Source organism: Aulostomus chinensis, chromosome 15, assembly GCF_037954235.1.
Source record: "Aulostomus chinensis isolate RoL2024-O1b breed Wild chromosome 15, RoL_Achi_v1.0, whole genome shotgun sequence".
NCBI lineage: Eukaryota > Metazoa > Chordata > Actinopteri > Syngnathiformes > Aulostomidae > Aulostomus > Aulostomus chinensis.
The window spans coordinates 8,892,116-8,911,492 of record NC_141334.1 but is presented as its reverse complement, the minus strand read 5'-3'; the positions used below and the strand labels follow the sequence as shown (position 1 = coordinate 8,911,492).

Sequence of the window (19,377 nt, the reverse complement as noted above, 5' to 3'; positions counted from 1 at the left end):
GGAAGAGGAAAGATTCATAAACCCCTGTGTAAAGTTAAAAAATATGGGTTTGCAAATGACACAAAGATCTTTGAGATAAATGTAGGAATGTAAATTACACTTCAGGACAGGGAGTGTCTCCATTGGCTTCTTAAGCCACAATAAGTTCTTTTTTGCATTGCAGTCATTCAGTGTGGTTGTTATGCATTGAAGACAATGCCATGTGATTGTGAATTACATGGTATCCATCTTATTTAAGTTTTTTTTTCCTAAATATTTTCTGTTTGAAGTATTTAGATTCATTAAAAAATCTCTCAGTTGGGTTTTCTGAGGAAACGAGGTGATAAGACGAAAAAAAAAACTGGGAGGATTTCGGAACATCATGCATGAAATAGCATGATGACCACAGACAGACTTCAGATCAGTAGCCACTCTGGTTTGCAGCACATCTCAAGCTCTTCTTCGAGAAGCATCCAGCTTCTGGGGAAAATTCTTCTGAGAATTAGACAACTTCTGTTTTATTTTTGGGAGCATCGCCATTCACATTTTGGCCCCAGTTCTTCAACTAGGGCACACTCATTTTCTTATTATACTGTGATTTAATGCTGGAGTGGAAGTTTAAAACATCAGGGTTGGTCTCCCACTGCTCATGGTTTCCAACTGTAACCCAACCAAAGGAAGGGAAGGAACACACAACTGAGAGTTTTATTGAGGAATGCGTCTACTGCAGACACACAGCTGCTTACTTTCTGATAGAAAGGCGATACAGTAAAATACCTCTGACACAGTTTGTGCTGACGAGATAGAACTAAAAAGAGAAATTGATGGTTGCGTTGACTTCAGGAACGGGATAATCTGTGTGTGTGGATAAAAATGTGTGCTCAAGCCAAGCCACCCACAGACACGTATACACATCAAGACACTGGAATGTTGTCCTTTTTTAATATTGTGATTTGATTTCTGAGTCTGGATTTCTCCTCTGTGCCTTTACTGATCCAGAGAAAGACTGATTATATTGTTTTTCATGTATTAGGAATATAACCAGAGGCAGCTTTAAAACAAATGGCTTTGCAAATTGAATTTTCTTCCCCTCGAAACCCATCGCTCTCTGCCTGATGGTACCATAGTAGCCACTCGTCTCACCTTTTGTCCTTGCCCAGTCAAACTGCTTAGGGTTGCTCTTTCAATTTACTTCCACTTTATCAAGCTAACCCAACAGGGTGTCTCTGCAAATACAACAAGCGTCATTGCAGCACACAGGGCTCCAGTGTTAGACCTGCTAACAAAACACCACCTAATCTCTGCCTTGGCCCGCTGTGCCTGTCCTGTCTGCCCAATTTCATTATTCAGGACAAGTCCAGCACATCAAAGCTCACTAGTTTTGTAGGTCGCAGTCCTAACCGATGAGGAAGGTCAGGGTCTGAGACAGTATCCCAGGGTTCCTACACACGTTGAACTGGATTCTATCGCACTGCTCCATTACAATATATTCAAATCCTGTTTAGTATTTGGCTTAGTTGAAGATTACTTTTCAGGACCATTTTAACACTATTTGTGAAGGTAAATAGCATTAGTATTTGTGGATGCACTAATAGTATTACACCACAGTACAACACCACTGTGCCCATTATGTTTATATAATTCCTAACCTATTCAGATAAATGTCTGTTCTCTACAAACACATACAAATTATATGTTGTTGTTTTTCTATCTCAAGTTTAGAAAATGTTACGATTTTAGCAAGCGTGACAAAATGGTTATAATAATACCATTGTTCATGATTATAAAATCATCTCACCACACAATGTTGTTCTGAATAAGTGTTTTCTGGGGATTCAGTTTTACTCTAATTCTAGAAAATAAAACAGTGGATACATTTTGACTCTAATTTCAGTTACTTCTGAAACAACTGCCAACACTTGATTGAATAAATGTTTCAGTTCTGGCAGCAGAATGCAATCTTTCCTCCAGCGATGCGCTCTCCTGCCACATGACTGTTGCTGTGGAAACTAAATATTCGCCCTGAAATTACATTTGGTTCAGTGGGGTTGGTACAGTGACCAAATATAACAACTGTTTTTGTGATTAAAAACAAAACATAAAATATATCACACTATACAATAAAATAAACTTATCTGTCAGTTGTATTTGAAGTCAACAATCCAAAATGAAGAATCACTTTCAAAAATCAGGCCCACAGAGGAAGGTAATATCACAAAAAACATTGGTCAAACGTGATTTTTACATGAGAAAAGAAGGCCTAGTAGAAAAAGAAATGTATGCGTAACCTTGTGTAGTTGACAGCAACACCAGATCTGTATGAATCTACTGTTTCCACCCCCCCCCCCCCCCCACACCCTCCAACTCAATTGAGCCCAATTATAGTCAAGTCTGCTTTGGATCACCTGCAGGTCAAAGTCTACATCACAAGATCACGACTCAGGGAAACTTTAATCCACCTGTGGCCAGAATTCTCCTTCCCTCATTAATCCAAACAGGAAAGATTCATGTTTTGTTAAACAAAAAAGTCCAGTGTTACCACTGAAGTACCACCACTCATACTTATCCTGATGTTTCCTGCTTGCAACATAAGCTGTGTTTATTATTAACAGCACAAAGAAGTACATTTGTGTGCTTAAAAGGATTATATATTGACTTTTGTAATGCTTGAATTACAGTATGTATCTGAACACAATAGGTTTGCTTATTTATATATTTACAAATCGTACATTTAAACTTTTAAAGTAATATGGCAGGCTTCTGATTCTAATAAATGAGCTCTATGCTCTTAGCTACATCAGGCCATGACCTCCAGCTCTTGCTGGGACAGTTTGCAGGTGAATGTGAAGCGGCTGGGATGAGAATCAGCACCTCCAAGTCTGAGGCCATGGTCCTCATCCGCAAAAGGGTTGTTTGCCCACTTCAGGTTTGGGGGGAGGTCCTACCTCAAGTGGAGGAGTTTAAATATCTCGTGGTCTTGTTCACGAGTGAGGGTAGGATGGAGCGGGAGATTGACAGGCAGATTGGGGCGGCATCCACAGTGATGCAGGTGCTAAACCAGTCCATTGTGGTAAATAGAGAGCTTAGCCAAAAGGTGAGGCTCTCAATTTAGCGGTCAATCTGGGTTCCAACCCTCACCTATGGTCATGACCTTTGAGTAGTGACTGAAAGAACAAGATCACGAATACAAGCGGCCGAAATGACTTTCCTCCACAGGGTGGCTGGGCTCTCCCTGAGAGACAGGGTGAGAAGCTCAGTCATTCGGGAGGGACTCCGAGTAGAGCCGCTGCTCCTCCGTGTCGAGAAGAATCAGTTGAGGTGGTTCGGGCATCCGGTGAGGATGCTTCCTGGATGCCTCCCTCGGGATGTGTCCCAGGGATGCCCAACCGGGAGGAGGCCTCGAGGCCGACCCAGGACACGCTGGAGGGATTATATCTCTCAGCTGGCCTGGGAACACCTCAGGATTCCCCCGGAAGAGCTGGTGGAAGTGGCTGGGTAGAAGACAGTCTGGGCTTCCTTGCTGAGGCTGCTGCCCCTGCGACCCGGACCAACTGTAATAAAGTGGAGGACGATGAGATCTATGCAGTCATTTGAACCATGTTAACTGACACTTATGAATGATGCTGGGGGGACTCCATCTAGGGGTTTTGTTTTTGTTTTTTTTTGTCCTGGATAAGATGTCAGTCTGCATCTGAGAGGGTTTTCATCATGTGTGTATTGATGCTGCACATTCAAATTTCCCATAAAGGTACGTGCCAACTTTTTGGGAAACACATTTACTTGTCATGCTCCCCAGAACAGGTAAGTACCCTTCTCTCCTTGAGCAGCTGAGATTCAGAGAGACAGTTCAGCACAATGAACAGATGTGGATGTCAAGCATTAGCACAAGTCTGTCCATTACACTTTTCTTCAAAATGCACTTTGCCTGAACGAGTACAACTAAGGTTTTAAATATAGACAAAAGAATCTTTGTGAAATAATTCAAAATGTAATCACATAGTCGTAACTACTTTGACAAATAGACTGGGCGGAGTGCTTTGGTGAAGCGCCACTATATCTTCGGCCAATAAAACGTTTGCACAACTAGATGAGCAACTGCTGCTCATAGCGGCAGATTTTTTTTTAAAGAGATGATGATGATTTATTCTGGCAAACAAATATCCTCAGCTTTATCCATTTTATGACTTTTGACTTGGGCCGATTTAATCGACCGATTACAGCCATTATAGCATAATCGGTAATCGGCCAAAAATTGGCCGATTACCGATTTATACACGTAATATTCATAAAATGCCGTTAAAATATTTTTCTTAGAAATTACTTCCTTGTGTATCCTGTAGAGGGCGCCTCGACTACTCTCATGTCGCGCTCCATAGGAACCCCATAGAGTGCGAATGTGAAAAGCAGAAAAGGCATGCGTACTAAAACCAAGCAGTTTGACTCAATTGTTGGTTTAAAATAGTTTGTGATATAAAAAAATAACTTAAGGTCCCCATTTCCCATGACGTGCCTCGTTGTGTCCGTCACGCTTCACTGATACTATCAGTCAAGCATGACGTGATGTGAGCAAGCTAAAGAAAGTTAGGGCACATTAGCTACCTCGCTAATTCAACGGCACCATGAATGCGTAACGATCACGTAACAGTACCTCAAAGTAATAGTACGCTCATTGAGGTATCTCCATGCTAGCAGACAAGACCGGAGCCAATTAGGATAAAGCTTCGTGGGCGTGCAAAAACCGTTGTGGCCTGCATTTATTTTCAGGATGTTTTCTCACTTATGGTGTTGAGAAGCGTTTCTGGCCGAGGTTACAACTTCATGGAGGAAAGAAAACGTGGACGCACGTCGAGAGGATATCCAAGAAGCGCATCTCAATTCATGTTTTACCAGAGACTTTAATGACGCTGTTCATCCGCCTGACGCTTTACTATAGATGTACACATATTGACCTCGTAATGAGACACTGCGGAATGTAATGCACACCAATAACAGCCCTACTATGACTTCTACTTCAATAAATGTATTACTTTGTAAATGCTGACACTTTAGGAGAGACATCTTAATGTTTACTGAGACGATAGTCTGTGCTGCCCTTCAATTCAAGTCGTCGTAACAAATGTTTGGAACTCTATTTAAGCCATCAAACGCAGGTATTTTGTCTTTTTTGTAAGAAAAATGTAAAAACAAAAATAAATCGGCCGATATTTTGGTTATCAGAAGTTTTTTATTCCCTAATATTGAAATCCACATCAGTCCGGCCCTACTTTTGGCAAGAGTATGCTGTCCCCTCCGCTCTACTACTGTTCATTTTGCTAAGTGGGACTGCACACATTCACAGAGAGGGGTAGCCATCCGCGTCTGGTCGCTGGGGAGGATGCACAATAAGCACATTTTCCAAAAAGTTGCTGTGTTCCTTAAATATGATACCGTTAGTCCGTAAGTATAAAACTGTGACAGCACAATGAAAATTACTGAAGTATATTTTGACAGGCCACAAATTAGAAATATTCACTCTACAACTACATAACAACACGATGAAATGATGTAAAGTCACGTAAGATTCATGCAAATAATTGTGAAAAAAAACCCAACAACCTTAAAATGTAAGATTTCATGTTTTGTCCAGTTGTTTTTCTGTCACCTGTCAATCATTCATCCAACTCCCATGAGTCTGATCCACCTCACCACGACAAATCCAGACTGAAAAGTGAATCAGTTGCTGAGTTACTTCTACTTCTCCTGGTGTAAACAGATATACAGACAAGACACAGCAGGCAGCAGGGAATTTAATAGGTGGACAGAATTAACAAGGAAATTCCTCATTACCCATAGTGGAACTGCAATGATAACACATATTAATACAATTCACAATGACTTTGAAAGAAAAAAACAAAACAAAACAGAAAAAAATAACCTAGCTGAAGTAAGTGTAGAATAAGCCTTGTTTCAGATCAGTAAACCAGATGCTGATTATTCCTTTGAACATTGAAATATTGTTCATATAATGAACCTCTTGTCACAGTGCTTAGATACGGTTATATACCCAACTTAACATTCCCCATAGCTGATTTGACAGTGTCGGCATGGTGATGGAACTTAGACAGCAGGGTTAAAACAAGTAAGCAGGAGACAATCCCGTCTAAAATCATGTAGACATCATAGGAATAAAGAGGGGCAAGTGTTCAAACTCACTGAATGGAATGACATGATGCTACATGTTGCTTGACTTTGGGAGGTTATCGTACATATCTGCTAGCAAAAAACAAAACTAACAACAACAAAAAAAAGGTAATCAAAGCAGGAAATAAACCTTTTTTCAACTCGAATCAATTTAAAAGACATTCAGAAAATGCAATAATCATGATGTAAAAAAAAAAAAGAAAAGAAAAGAAATAAAACAATCCAGACATGTTTTCATTTCACTGAATCAAAATAAAGTACATGTGTGAAATGACTGAACACCAAACAATTTATACATTGGATCTCTTTTTGTCCAGGAGCAATAGATGTTTGTCTGATACTTTCCACCAGCTCTATAATGACATGATGTAGAAATAAATGTACACGGGGCAGGTGCAGCAGTCTGTACTGTCTTTGCAATTAGAGGGAGAGAAAGAGACAGACAATAAGTATGAGAAAAGACGTGGAGACAGTTTGAAGTGGTCAGTGCCGAACAGAACGCACTGGCACGGTGGCACGAAATTCCTCACACAAAGTTATTCCAGTAAGACAAGAGACAGTGGGATCATATCGTACAAATCAGTCCATCATTGTTTTTGACCACGTCTGTAGATCAAATAATATTCAATGCCACTGTCATCAGTGCTTTGCTTCACAGGCTAGACACTCACATACATTAAAAAAATAGACCCTGTAGTCACCATAATCATTTTAAAGCAATAATTCACCTAAAAAGTTTGATTTTTTTTTAATCAAGTGTCTGATGTCTGGGATTCTTAAAAAGGTACTTATTTTTTTCCCTAGGACTCCAAAACTGGGCACAAACACAATAAACATGACACGTTCTCTGTGAAGTATCGCTTTAAAGCTGATTAAATGAATGATTTAGAGTTTCCATAACCGAAAACAAATACGCAGACTGAATGTTTTTGACTTGTACACTCAAAAGTCCCGTACTCGTTTTGCAAATGTGATTAGTTCGTAGAACAAATATTCTCTTTAAATGAACGAAACTCCATGTAGTGACAGGATTTGACTCCTTGCAATGAGGCAGGCAGGTCAAAGACATGATTGAAGCTCTGGTACAGGTTAAATATTTCACATGACTGCATGCAGTTTTCATGACGTGGAGTCAGGATTGGATCAACCTTTCCTGAGCTGAAGGGTTGCTGGACATCAGCCTGAACCTTTTAGCATCATGCAGCGCACACGTTAGCAGCACGAAAGCGTCATGTTTTTCTGCTGAGACACAGAATGGCCCCATGCTATTTACGTCAAGACATAAGCGTGGATAATACCCAGTATGTTTTAATTTACATTAATATTTAATTCATGGTAGAATTAACTCCTTTCTTTTGCCAGGCACAGAGTTATAAATTTGTGTGCAAAACCTGACGATATCTGAGAAGCTGAATCAACAGACTGAAAAACAGGCATGTGAAATCATTGGTCAGTGAGACTAACACACATATATTGCAAAGAAAGCGTGCAAGTTTGCCATGCAGCCGATGATTAGTGCGGTTGATAGTGACGATGCATCTGAATTAGTTTGGGGAAAAAAAATGTTTCAACTAGCCATGGGAGATGTACAGAGGTTACACTAGTTAACAATAGTTCACATAACTCAAAACACAAGCGGTGGTTTGTTAACCCACTGCTCAGATATACGAGTGGACTGAGACCCTTCAGCAAGCCAGCTTCTAGAACACCCATTACCAATAAATCACTTCCAAAAATTTACACTCATTTGTTTCTGTCTCTGATGGAAAATGGGTGTAAGCGCGACTGGCTTGCAGAAAGTTCTTCGCTTCACAACACACCATGATTACTCCAATAACTGCTATGTGTGGTACATTTACAAGGTAGAATTATAAAGTAGATAGGGATTGTTTTACTTTAGTATTTGTGAACTATCGCCTTTGGTCTTTACAGTGCACATGCAACTACCTTTAACTTCCAGAAAGCTCTTAGAGACAAGATAAAATAAAGCGAACTTACTTCATTCATACCTAAAAAAAACAAAGAGAACAAAACAAGATCAGAACTTCTTTTACAGCCCATAGTGCCAACACACATATTTAAACATGATTCTACTTTATTCACATTATATTACAATTATGAATATATGACACTCATGGGGGACAGACTGAATCTATTGTACATCATTTTCTTTCCTGAATTTTGCCAATAAGAGCCAAATCTTCACTAAACAATCAAAACTACTGAGTGGTGCTGTGTCTTTTGTTCAGTTATGAAACAGATCCACGCAGAAGAGATGAGTCAGAGTTGTCTGAAACATTAGCGACATGTCCTGATGCATAGTAGAAGAACATACTTTTAACTCCCAACACTGAGCAAGTGTGACTTTACAATGGTATACAGAGAGAGAGACGGAGAGAGAGAGACGGAGAGAGAGACAGAGAGAGAGAGAGAGAGGGAGAGAGCAGTTAAGATACAGATTAAGAAGAGAAACGTGGGAAGAGAAAGGCAAGAAATGGTTCAACCCCCACCAGCCCGTCTCCCTGAGTAACCCTAGTGTCGTACTTTTCCAGGAATGTAGTTACGGTCAATGGTTTCCTCTTGCAGAAACATGTGAAGACAGCGCTCGTTCTGGGCCAAGGGGTGACCTGCAATTCTGCAGAAACACACATGCACACACAGAAATGTAACTTCAGTCATATTTTAAATGCTTTTCATAATGACTGTGGAGTTAAACTGAAGAATTGAGATGCACTGAACTTGATGTGTGTTATATACAACTACAGCAGTTCAGAAACACACATGAAGTGCAACTGTGGAACAGTTTCAGATAAGAAAGACAGAAGATATTGCTGCAAATTGTGGTGAACAGGGATGAAATACACTCCCTAATCTCCCAATCACAGACGCCATTAAGTCAGTGTGAGAGAGCAAAAACATGCAGCTTTAAACACAGAAGGTAGCATCAGAATCTTCCTCCACGCTGTCAAAAAAAAAAAAAATCACTAAGCGCACAGTACTCTTCATATGAAACAGAGTATCAAATCATTTTACTGAAAATAAGTCTTGGTTATACGGTACATCATTTAGCTGCGAATGAGATTCTTCATGAGATGTTACCACCACTGTCATGCCGCCTTCTCGGTCTCTCTCTTGTGTTCTGGGTTTAATAAACCTTTCAGGGTTTATTGTAGAAACAGAGCATTAACTGTTTACGATGCAAGCTACTGTGTTCCATCATTTTACATCTTGACGGGTTCAAATTGTACTGCACGGACATCTTGTCTATCTAAAATACACCTAAGTTAGATACATGTGCACCAGTGAGAAAGGTCTTTGTACATTCTACAAACGGAAAAATTCAGCATGATACAAACTCACCCTGCCATGATTTGACACTGATCTGAGGCATCGAAATCAATGTAGCCCTATCCTACACATTAAATCAATCGCATATCGATAAAGGTGAAAACTATTTCGAGGTTGTTTTGTTGATAAACTCCCTAACGTTTGTGCTCAAAAGACAGCAGTCAATTTCTGCATTCAATTCCACTGCACATGTACAATGACTAAACACAATTCATTCTATACTATTCTATCATAGATTAGGGAATTGACATATACACAAGCAGACTGTAACATCACTAGGAATGTATTTTCTTGCTGGCTGACCTGTTGATGAACTGCTCCAGGCCCGATCTTCGCTCTTCAATAAAGGACTCTTCAAAAAGCCCCTCATCACTACGGAATGGCAACTGTCTCTTCAGGGCTTTACCTGGCAGAGGTGGTACTACAATCTGAAGTAGCCCAGTTCAACATAAATAACAGGAAAGATGGAGAGTACACAGTGAGACACGTGTGTGACTTTTTTTAGAAAGCCGCTGCAGGGTGCGGATTCAAAATTAATCCAATTACATGCCATAATAAAACAAAAGAAACAACAACAAGATCTACGGTGAACTCTTGCATCTAATAACTGAGCTATTTTCCCCAACACAAACAAAAAGTCAATGGCCGGGAACATGCCATTACTGCTCGCTCACCTTACTGTCTCTTTCCAGCTCATTCTTTAACCACTCAAAGTCACTGTATCTTCTTCTCACACAGGAATCCTTCAGCTTGAAAATGGGAAGGTTTGTCTGGGTAAAAGAAGAAGAAAACAGCCGTAGTTTCCAGTTTAAGTTCAAATAGTAAAAAATGCATTGTAATTTCCAAGTGTGCAACATGAATTCTTTAAATTGGCCAACATGTCCCACAAAACCCAAATATATGAAACAAATCCCTGTAGATAACACTGCTGAGCATCCTTATTGCATGATCGATCATTTTAATGTGTAACTGATGATCAAATACTTGTTCCTTATCCTTGTTCACCTGGTAAAATCCGTGAAGTGGATCCCTTCTTTAATTGACCCAGTTTCATAGTAGTAATTTAGTCCTTGAATTATCTCTTAACTTCCCCCTGACTGACTGCTGTCAGCACTGTGTTATGTAATCAAATAAGTTGCAAAACTTCCAAAAGAAATGTCTCAACCTGATTAGTCTGTAATTTTGAGGCAGCGCTATCGGATGTGAATGTTTATAAATGCCAGTATTTGAGCCATGCCTTGATGTAATATCTCATAATTTAATCAGACTCCAGCTCTGGTTTAATAAACTCCAGCATAAGCAGGTCCAAATCGAAGCATGTTGTACTGAGTTCATACAGTGCATTTAGGTGGTCAAACAGCCACAAACACTACTACAAAATAGGGTTTTGTGAACCTGAAGAACAGGCCTGCTCGATTACAATTACGCAACTACGGTGTTACATCCAACTTCCTGAGAATGTTGACGTAAAAGCTGTGTCAGTGATATTCACTTTTAGAGGAAGAAGTTAAACCTATAACCCATTTTACTACTATCCTACAAACACCGATTCATATCCATACCATTATTCTTTTAATTTCCATTTAATGCTGAATTGAACTTTAGTAGCATGCTATTCGGGCTAAATCCAGTGACGTCCGTTGTGTATTAACGCAACGTTATTGTATATTAAATCAATGGTTGAGCAGAAGAAAACTCGCATGAAATACATTCAATTCCTCTGGTTAATTTATTTTATTGATAGTAAGACGCCAAGTTGCTCGTAAGGGGCTGTTTGCCTCACGGTGTCTGCTACGACTCTCATTTTTTCCTGCTGTCGTAATGCGTTTCGTTAGCTTGAGAGACGTGGAATTATGAATTTAAGACTCTACACCAATGACATTTAAATTGTTAGATTATACATTTTTCCATTTTAGATTTACAAAATATGTGTATGTGAACAGGAGCATTTACATTCATGCAAGATCCATACTAAAAATAGAAGAGCCACTGGCTGAACTACAAGCTAGGCCGCTGTCGAGCCCCGGTGCTCGATTTTTGCTGGCAACCGACAGCTAACGTCAACGTCACATGACTGTGTCGACTTCAACAGAACGGCTAATCATGCTAACTTGTTAGCAGCAACACTGAAATTACCAGTTAGCTTGGCGAAAATAAGCTAGCACATCTCAACGTGTACTAGCTTGCTGCTTGAACACTTACCCGCATGCGAACTTCGTAAGTTGTGTACCGGTTCCGTCCAACTCCGATGATTTGTGGATCATAAACGTCTATCTCCAGAAAATTACTGGGTGGACCGTATGCATCAGTCAGGTCCTGAGGCTTGGAATTCAACCGGCGAGTGTCGGCCACCACAGGATCTGTCATTTTGTCGGGTTGTTTCTTAGAATACCAACAGCGAATAAGTGTCAAACCAACTGAATGCAAAGCAAAATCTCATCTGAAGACATGAATTAATTGCGGTAGCTGACCGGTTCAGCTAGGGAAGTGGCTGACTTGTGTCTCTGTCTTCTTGCGGGGGCCCGCCGCCCTGCGCCCCACCCTTCTTGAATCTGAAAAATGCGTTGACTCAGTTCCGTACGGTGCGGGACATAGCGCACCGTCTACCGGACAAGGAGGCAACTGGACCGGGCGGTTTGGACGAGTGTGAACGCTGCAGGTGAAACCTCTGACGTGAATAAACAAGTGTAGGAGTTCGCTATGAAATGACACGTTTAATATGTAGGACTCGGATATAAGATGACAACCTCGAACACCAAACGTTCAGCCAAACTTTTAAGCGCCTCCAAGATGTGATGAAGTTTTAGTAATAGAAAGAGTAGTAATCTGGGTGTTATATTTTAGTAATCATTTCTGAAGAAACTTTATAAAGGGTCAGTGATGAGGCACGTAGTTCATGGTTTTATTCTTGAGCACATACTTTACCAATGTATTATAGATCATACTGTATATGAAAGTTTGGGGTTGCCAAAAGTCTTGGAATTAATCCATCGGCTGTTTTCAGTTATCAGTGAGATTAAAAATTGAAGTTGGTCTTGATGACACTTTTGGAGGCGCAAAGGATGTATGATTCTTGCAAAAAAGTGTGACCTAACAACAAAGACAAACAAATGAAATTAAAGGCAAACAAAAACCATGCATTTCGAACTCATACATTTTCCAGAAATAGTCAAAAGAAAGATGTCTGATAGAAAGAGACAAAATAAATGCGTCTGTATTTCATTCAAATGTTTTAACAAAGGATTAAAGATGTAACAAACAAACAAATCCATATACACACATTCAGGCTGTCACAGTGCATTAACACTACATTGCCAGTGTAAGTAGAAAAGAATGGAAATTTTGGACTTATTAGGCCAGCAAGCTAAGATTAGATATGTAAGACGCACAAGGTATTTAAACTGTAAAGCTCAATATACAACATATTCTTGTTGTGTAAGAATCATTAAGACTCTAAAGTACCAATTGGGCCAATACTACATCCATTTTTTTTTAGTCTGTGTGGAAAATAACACAATAAAGAAAATAAGCAGTATTATATACATACAGAAATATATATATATATATATATATATATATATATATATATATATATATATATATACACACACACACACACACACATCTCATGGTAGCATGCATCTCATCATGTTTTAGGAAGAAATTATAGATGCTAATATGATGGGACATTTGTGAGTCACGCCTTTGTACAGGTTTAGATGAAAAAAGAGGATATGAATAAATGTCATTTGTCTGGCCTGTTAGGGGCAATTCAATGGATCATAGATGAAGCAAAAACTCCATTAATGTAACTGCATAAAAGTGTCAAGATTTATAAAGGTCCAGAAGTGATTTGATAAACATTTTGAACTGCATTTCTGGAGAGAAAAGTGCTCGATGAATGAAGTGGTATATAAACCCATGACATGAGATTTCAAGGAATTTGAAGATCATACATCGTAAAGCCATTGTCTGATCTTTTGCAGCGGCTCAGGAAATGTGATTGAAAAGATTTTGAAAACCCTGACAGAGATGCCTCCTCTTCAAAAAAAACCCCAACTTCTTTTACTCAGATGACATGACAACCGTAGAGGAGGAGGAGGAGCAGGGGGTAGACAGGTCACCAGATTTGTCGCTAGGGATGGAGATGGAGCAGTCGGTTTGGTCGGTGGTAAATGAGGAGGTGGAGCTGTCGGAGGTGGAGCTGTCATAGTCAGAGTAATGACTGTACTCGCGGACAGGGCAGGCACGCTCATTGTAGCTGGTCTCAAAACCTTCTTTAAGGCTTTTGGAGATTTGAAGCCAGCCCTTTTAAAATAAATAAAGAAAAAAACATTTTCATGACTTCCTATGCTGTCACATTCCACATCATCACAGTAGCACATTGCTGCCAATCACTATTCCTCCAACACTGGGCTTTCATCAGTTCCAGAGGCTCCTCTGGGTCAATGAGTCAGGGTCATGATGTTAGTTTGTCCAGAAGTAATCACTGTAAAGTAAGCCATCTTTAGAAGTTAAAGTTGCTCCTCTGGTGGTAGTTATTTCATACCAAATGTTATACGCAAGCCTAATTACATCAATGTCAGAAAAGACCATTTTAGAGAAAAGTTAGTTAGGTGCCTTTTGTTTGGAGGTATGCTAACACTTTCCATACACTACCATTCATTATGCTAAGCTAACAAGTCAGCTAGTCTCTGTGGGTCTCAGTTGTGTCATGCTCACACAGAGGAGAGAGGGATCTAGCCTCTTGTCTGGATCTGTGGAGGACGGCAGCAGAGCACATCGGTGTCTTGGATTTCACTCAGGACCCCAGAGTCAAATTGTTCAAACACTGACTACACATGGTCCAGTCATTTACTAGATTCTGACTGAAACTTGTTACTTGGTTCTTTTCACTCTACCAAAGATTATGTTTGATCATGAATCGTATGTGTGACTTCATGAGGATGCTACTTACCTCAACATCCTGAGGAATCAGAGATGGCTTGGGAACCGCAGGGATGAAGATGATTCTCAGCCTGTATGGGCGGTGGGTAGAAACCTTTACTCTCACAGGTAATCGTATCAGCAACAGTTAATCTCGACTTCATCCGGGTATTGCAGGGTAAGATTTTTGGTTCCTTGAATTTAATCTGATATGGAGTAAAACGTATTCCTGGCATCCTGTGATGACTATCTCGCCAAGTTCTTTTTATTGCTGGGCAGAAACCTATTAATAAAGCTTTCTTAAATATCACTAGCATAACACCGTATATCCACCATTATGTCGCAAAACTTCTGGATAAACTCACCTCTCATGGTGCAGAAGCATCATGACCAGCAGAATAAGAGTGATCGTACCAAAAACATACAAGACTGGGGTCCATTCAGACATTGAGCCCTTTGGCACATTGGGGTCTGTTATGGGGGAGAGAGAGAGGTATTGTATTGTGTGAGTACAGAATGACAGTTGAGCCTTGTTATGATAAATAGCACAGAAGAGATAATAGTTCTTACTGCCTGCCAGGAGCTGTTATTTTTATGTATTTTTTTTTTTAGGGACCTCTCAATTACATGTAGGGCATTGAGAATACATGCACGTAACCCTACCAGTCCATAAAAGTAGATGTTGTGATGGTGAATTCTGTATAACTAATGAATTCATTCTTCTTTGCATATTTTTCAATGTGTAGCTCAGCCGAATGTGCATAAAGGACTGAAATGAGCATGGGACACATTTTTATCAAGCTGTTATACATAGTGGCCAATAAGTGTGACACCTGTACATTAAGTGGGAATCACCTCATTTTGTCAGTGGAGTACCAGTTTTGTAGAGATGGTGTATACATGGTATATTGTGTCCAGTGGGTTGCTATTTAAACATGTTTTTCCCAGAACCTAATTTAAGAAAGCTTCTTGGGGTAATATACAATTATACAACACGCATGATTATTTCAGTGCAATGATGCGATTTTAGAGAATGAAGTTTCTTTCAAAACTGTAAAATATCCTTGTCATATGTTTTTGATTATTACAGTTTAGGGATCACTGCAAAAACAACATTGGCTGATACACCACTTTTAGAATTGCTACTCCTGCGTGTGTATTGGCTGGTCCCTATCAATAACAATGTGATCACTTCTTTGTGTAATTTTACCCGTGCTGTTGTTGGATCCCCAGACCACAGGATCGCTCCAGTCACTCCAGAATAAAGACTCTCCACAAGAGTTTCCTATTTTGCTCCTCACTTGCAATTCATACTTGGAACTGCTGGAGGGCCAGTTGATGGGGAAACTTTGCTCTGCAGCTGAAACCTTTTCAGTCTGTGGGAATTAAAATTGAGGTGAGGTGGGAAGGGAAGTCATAAAAGTTAATAAAGCATATGTATGTAGTAGAAATGACAGGATGATACATCTATTTTTTTTTTTTGTTGTTCCTTTACCTTCCACACTCTGTCATTGACCCTGTAGCGAACTTCACTCTCCACACAGTTCGGAATCGTCTGATTCCAGTAGAACCAGAGTTTGGAGTCTGTTTCATTCTGGACAGTCAGATTGGCTGGTGGATTTAATTTGACTGCAGGTGACACAGATCATTTAATGTAAAATGAAGCAGGCAGTGCCAGCAGCAGCTGCTTCACACATGCTTAAATATTGTTGAAATATATTGCGATTTGATTTGTTGTTGTCATTTATTTGACTATTTTGACTTTCTTTTTGCTACTTTCAACATTTCAATCTTAATCTGAATGTATACACACATATGGTAGCATTGGTTTTTTCCTCTCCGAGAAAATGATCATATTCCATCCATCCATTTTCTTCCGCTTGTTCCTATTAAGGGTCGCGAGGGGGGCTGGAGCCTATCCCAACAGCTACGGGCAAGAGACAGGGTTCACCCTGGACAGGTCACCAGTCCATCACAGGCCCAACGCATACAGACAGACAACCATTCACACTCACAGTCACACCTACAGTCAATTTAGAGTATCAATCAGCCTCGTCCCCTCTTGATGTCTTTGGACTGTGGGAGGAAGCTGGAGTACCAGAGAGAACCCACACAGGAACAGGGAGAACATGGAGACTCCACACAGAAAGATCCTGTGCTGGAGCCGAAACTAGAACCCAGAACCTTCTTGCTGTGAGGCCACAGTGCTAACCACTGCACCACCGTGCAGCATAAATAATCATATTATTAAGTTAAACTTTTACTGTGACATCAAGCGTAAAAGTCTCTACAGTAGCAACAATTACTTGACTTCCTGTTTTAAATGTTTTTGTGTTGTACTGCAGTAAATATACATACCTTTGTTTTTAAGGCACTTCTCCATCAGAAAACTGTCGTTGCCATGTACTAGTTTTGTGTAAAAAGTGTAGAACCTATTGAGTTTATCGCCATAGGGCCGGTTACATCCAATGTCGATGCCATTTTCTGACAGATAGTCCTCACACTCTCTGGGTTCTTTATGATGGAACCTGTACGGAAACCACCAGTTAGTCATTCACATAAAGAGAGAGTTTTTTCTTTTGAAAAGCTAAAATCAAGGGCCTTGTTTCATATCATATTATATTTCCACAAGCTGACATTTATCAAATCTCTTCCTCCATCCTTTTAGAGCTTGACTGAGAGAACAATTGTGTCTTTCAATTCCTTAATCTTCATATTGGGATTTTGCAGAAATACATGAAGAAGATGAAATGAGAAAATGTTTCACAAACCAGCTGTGGAAGGTGTAATTGACCGCCGGACTACCCCATCTGTCCCAGGTACATTGAACTGTTTTCAGATGCAACACGATACAGTTGATGTCTGTAAGAGGCACAAGAAGAATATTTTTTCGAGCAAAATAAACCAAAAGTTGTATACAAACCCGGATTCTTTAGATAGGTTTGACACACTATTTTCTCTCGATACAAACACAGCATTCAAACCTCATGTAAATAATAGAATACACTCAATGAGGAAACGGCACAAACTGACATCATGGGGAATTTACACTCATGATGTGCCCATGTGGGGAAGGACTATTCAACAAGACAATAAAACATTATTATTTAACATTATTCAAATCTCAGATTATAACAATAATTATGTTGCCCAAGTGTACAAATAAAGCAGCTTCATATCATAAAACCTTAAAGAAAAATAACTACTTTGACATATCCAAGTCTAAAACACTTTTAGCAAATTTGCCTATAATTTTGTAATTAAATCCTCAAATGTCCTTACCTGGGGGTTCTGTGGCAAAGACATGTCCTACCAGAAAGAGAAGCAGAAGTAGGGTGAATTTCATGGTGGCAGACAAAAGCGCAATGTTCTCAGTGTCTGTCTACTTCTATGTCTGAGAAGTCATGTGTTGCATTTCTCATCTGAGAGCAAGTCCTGACTTGACTAGCGTGGATTTTGTTTCCTGTCAGCGGAAACTCTGAGGGTATTCAACTGCAGATCAAGATTATATGTCTGCAGTCAGACTGCATGTTTGATGACTTTTAAGAAACAACTCAAAGACAGTTCATAAAACTAAATCTAATGAGAATTTACTGCTTGCAGCTGGGAATGACTGTTCTGATACGTCTTGGTACCACAAGAATGACAACAAAAAAAAGAAAAAGGATTATAGGCTCATTATAACAAATGCCTTGTACTATCAGGCACCTTATTTGTCTTACAGAATATTAGCTTGAAAATCCTACAACATGAAAATAAATTCGTGAAAGAATGCTCCTGTTGCCACCCTGATGAGCATTTAGCCAAGACACTGCATTAAATGTTGTCAGTTTGCTTAGCAAAAGCAAAAGTGATTAAAACATCACAAGCTCATCATGAAACAACAAAAGTTGCTCGACTTTTTTAACTCTCCGTGAAAATAATCTTTTATTATTTTACAGGCCATTAGAATTTGAACACTCTTGTGGCAGCTTAACACAATCTTTACACCATCTTTATTACCGCAAATTCTCTTCTCCTCCTACACGGGAAATTTTCCATTTGTGATGATTTTTTTTTCATTTTCAAAGTTCTAAGACAGAAAAATCGGAACCTTATTTCTCCTTTATTTTATGTTAAGTCAATTTAAATGTATACAAAGGCTGGCTCAAAGTACAACCTTTTAAATGGACAGTCTGATATACACTTTTTTCAGAACAAGAGAAAGTCAGAATTACAATCTAACCATAAAAAAACATGTTTTTCAATTTCTGTGTGTGTGTTTTGTTTCCTGTCAGAGGAAATAATGAGTGAGGAGGTAAACGCCTATCTGAGGACTTATTTTTGAGTTCTAGTTCTTCTCACTTTCTCAGGTGGTGCAGAGGTCAGCACTGCCGCCTCACTGCGAGAAGGTTCCAGGTTTGAGCCCCGGCTCCAGCACAAGATCTCTCTGTGTGGAGTCTGAATGTTCTCCCTGTTCCTGTGTGGGTTCTCTCTGGTACTCCGGCTTGCTCCCACAGTCTAAAGACATCAAGAGGCTGATTGATACTCTAAAATGTCCTTAGGCGTGGTTGTGAGTGTGAATGGTCGTCTGTCTATATGTGTTGGCCCTGCGATGGACTGGTGACCCGTCCAGGGCGAACCCCACCTTTCGCCTTAAAGCTGCTGGAATAGGCTCCAGCCCCCCCACGACTCTTAACAGGATAAGCAGAAGAAAATGGACGGATGGATGGCTGGATATTTACTATAGCATATAGATACATATAGTGGAGAAAAAGCCCAACATTTTATTTCAACATTGGAAGAGTAGAAGTACACAGACTTCTAAATCCAAATATTGAAGTAAAGTACAGCTGCTTCAACACTGTACTTGAAAACAAAGTACAATCAATTCAGAGAGTCATTTATATATTTTTACTTTTTCATAAATACGACTTACTTACTCCTTTTACATGTTTGCGTGTA

General features: G+C 39.7%; 2 protein-coding genes across 4 annotated transcripts; both read right to left on the bottom strand.

Annotated features, from left to right (window-relative positions):
• Positions 1-5,749: 5,749 nt before the first annotated feature.
• On the bottom strand, positions 5,750-12,133 carry LOC147248524 (sorting nexin-12). Of its 3 annotated transcripts, none has more exons than XM_086226766.1 (5): positions 11,710-12,098; positions 10,182-10,277; positions 9,811-9,935; positions 8,704-8,794; positions 5,750-8,168 (listed from the first exon to the last, which is right to left on the bottom strand). In XM_086226766.1, the coding sequence occupies exons 1-5, from the start codon at positions 11,872-11,874 to the stop codon at positions 8,163-8,165; spliced, it is 483 nt and encodes a 160-aa protein (XP_086082892.1). In that variant the 5' UTR covers positions 11,875-12,098; the 3' UTR covers positions 5,750-8,162. The 3 variants fall into 3 exon arrangements, with proteins under 3 accessions (XP_086082892.1, XP_086082891.1, XP_086082890.1); XM_086226765.1 differs by lacking the exon at positions 5,750-8,168 and having other exon boundaries at positions 8,205-8,794; positions 11,710-11,889; positions 11,979-12,133; XM_086226764.1 differs by lacking the exon at positions 5,750-8,168 and having other exon boundaries at positions 8,677-8,794; positions 11,710-12,101.
• Positions 12,134-12,289: 156 nt separating this feature from the next.
• Positions 12,290-17,876, bottom strand: LOC147248523 (cytokine receptor common subunit gamma-like). The gene is made up of 8 exons (XM_086226186.1): positions 17,716-17,876; positions 17,205-17,295; positions 16,792-16,961; positions 15,929-16,062; positions 15,644-15,809; positions 14,799-14,904; positions 14,465-14,525; positions 12,290-13,815 (listed from the first exon to the last, which is right to left on the bottom strand). The coding sequence occupies exons 1-8, from the start codon at positions 17,777-17,779 to the stop codon at positions 13,573-13,575; spliced, it is 1,035 nt and encodes a 344-aa protein (XP_086082312.1). The 5' UTR covers positions 17,780-17,876; the 3' UTR covers positions 12,290-13,572.
• Between the last annotated feature and the right edge of the window lie 1,501 nt (positions 17,877-19,377).

Coding starts and splice junctions, on each gene's coding strand:
- LOC147248524 (XM_086226765.1), bottom strand. CDS start 11,874: ATGACAGATCCTGTGGTGGCCGACACTCGCCGGTTGAATTCCAAGCCT. Junction 10,278..11,709: donor CTTACGAAGTTCGCATGCGG/GTAAGTGTTCAA, acceptor TCTTTTACCCAG/ACAAACCTTCCCATTTTCAA. Junction 9,936..10,181: donor AGCTGGAAAGAGACAGTAAG/GTGAGCGAGCAG, acceptor GGGCTACTTCAG/ATTGTAGTACCACCTCTGCC.
- LOC147248523 (XM_086226186.1), bottom strand. CDS start 17,779: ATGAAATTCACCCTACTTCTGCTTCTCTTTCTGGTAGGACATGTCTTT. Junction 14,905..15,643: donor GGGATCCAACAACAGCACGG/GTAAAATTACAC, acceptor CCCCCATAACAG/ACCCCAATGTGCCAAAGGGC. Junction 14,526..14,798: donor ATGCTTCTGCACCATGAGAG/GTGAGTTTATCC, acceptor CCGCCCATACAG/GCTGAGAATCATCTTCATCC.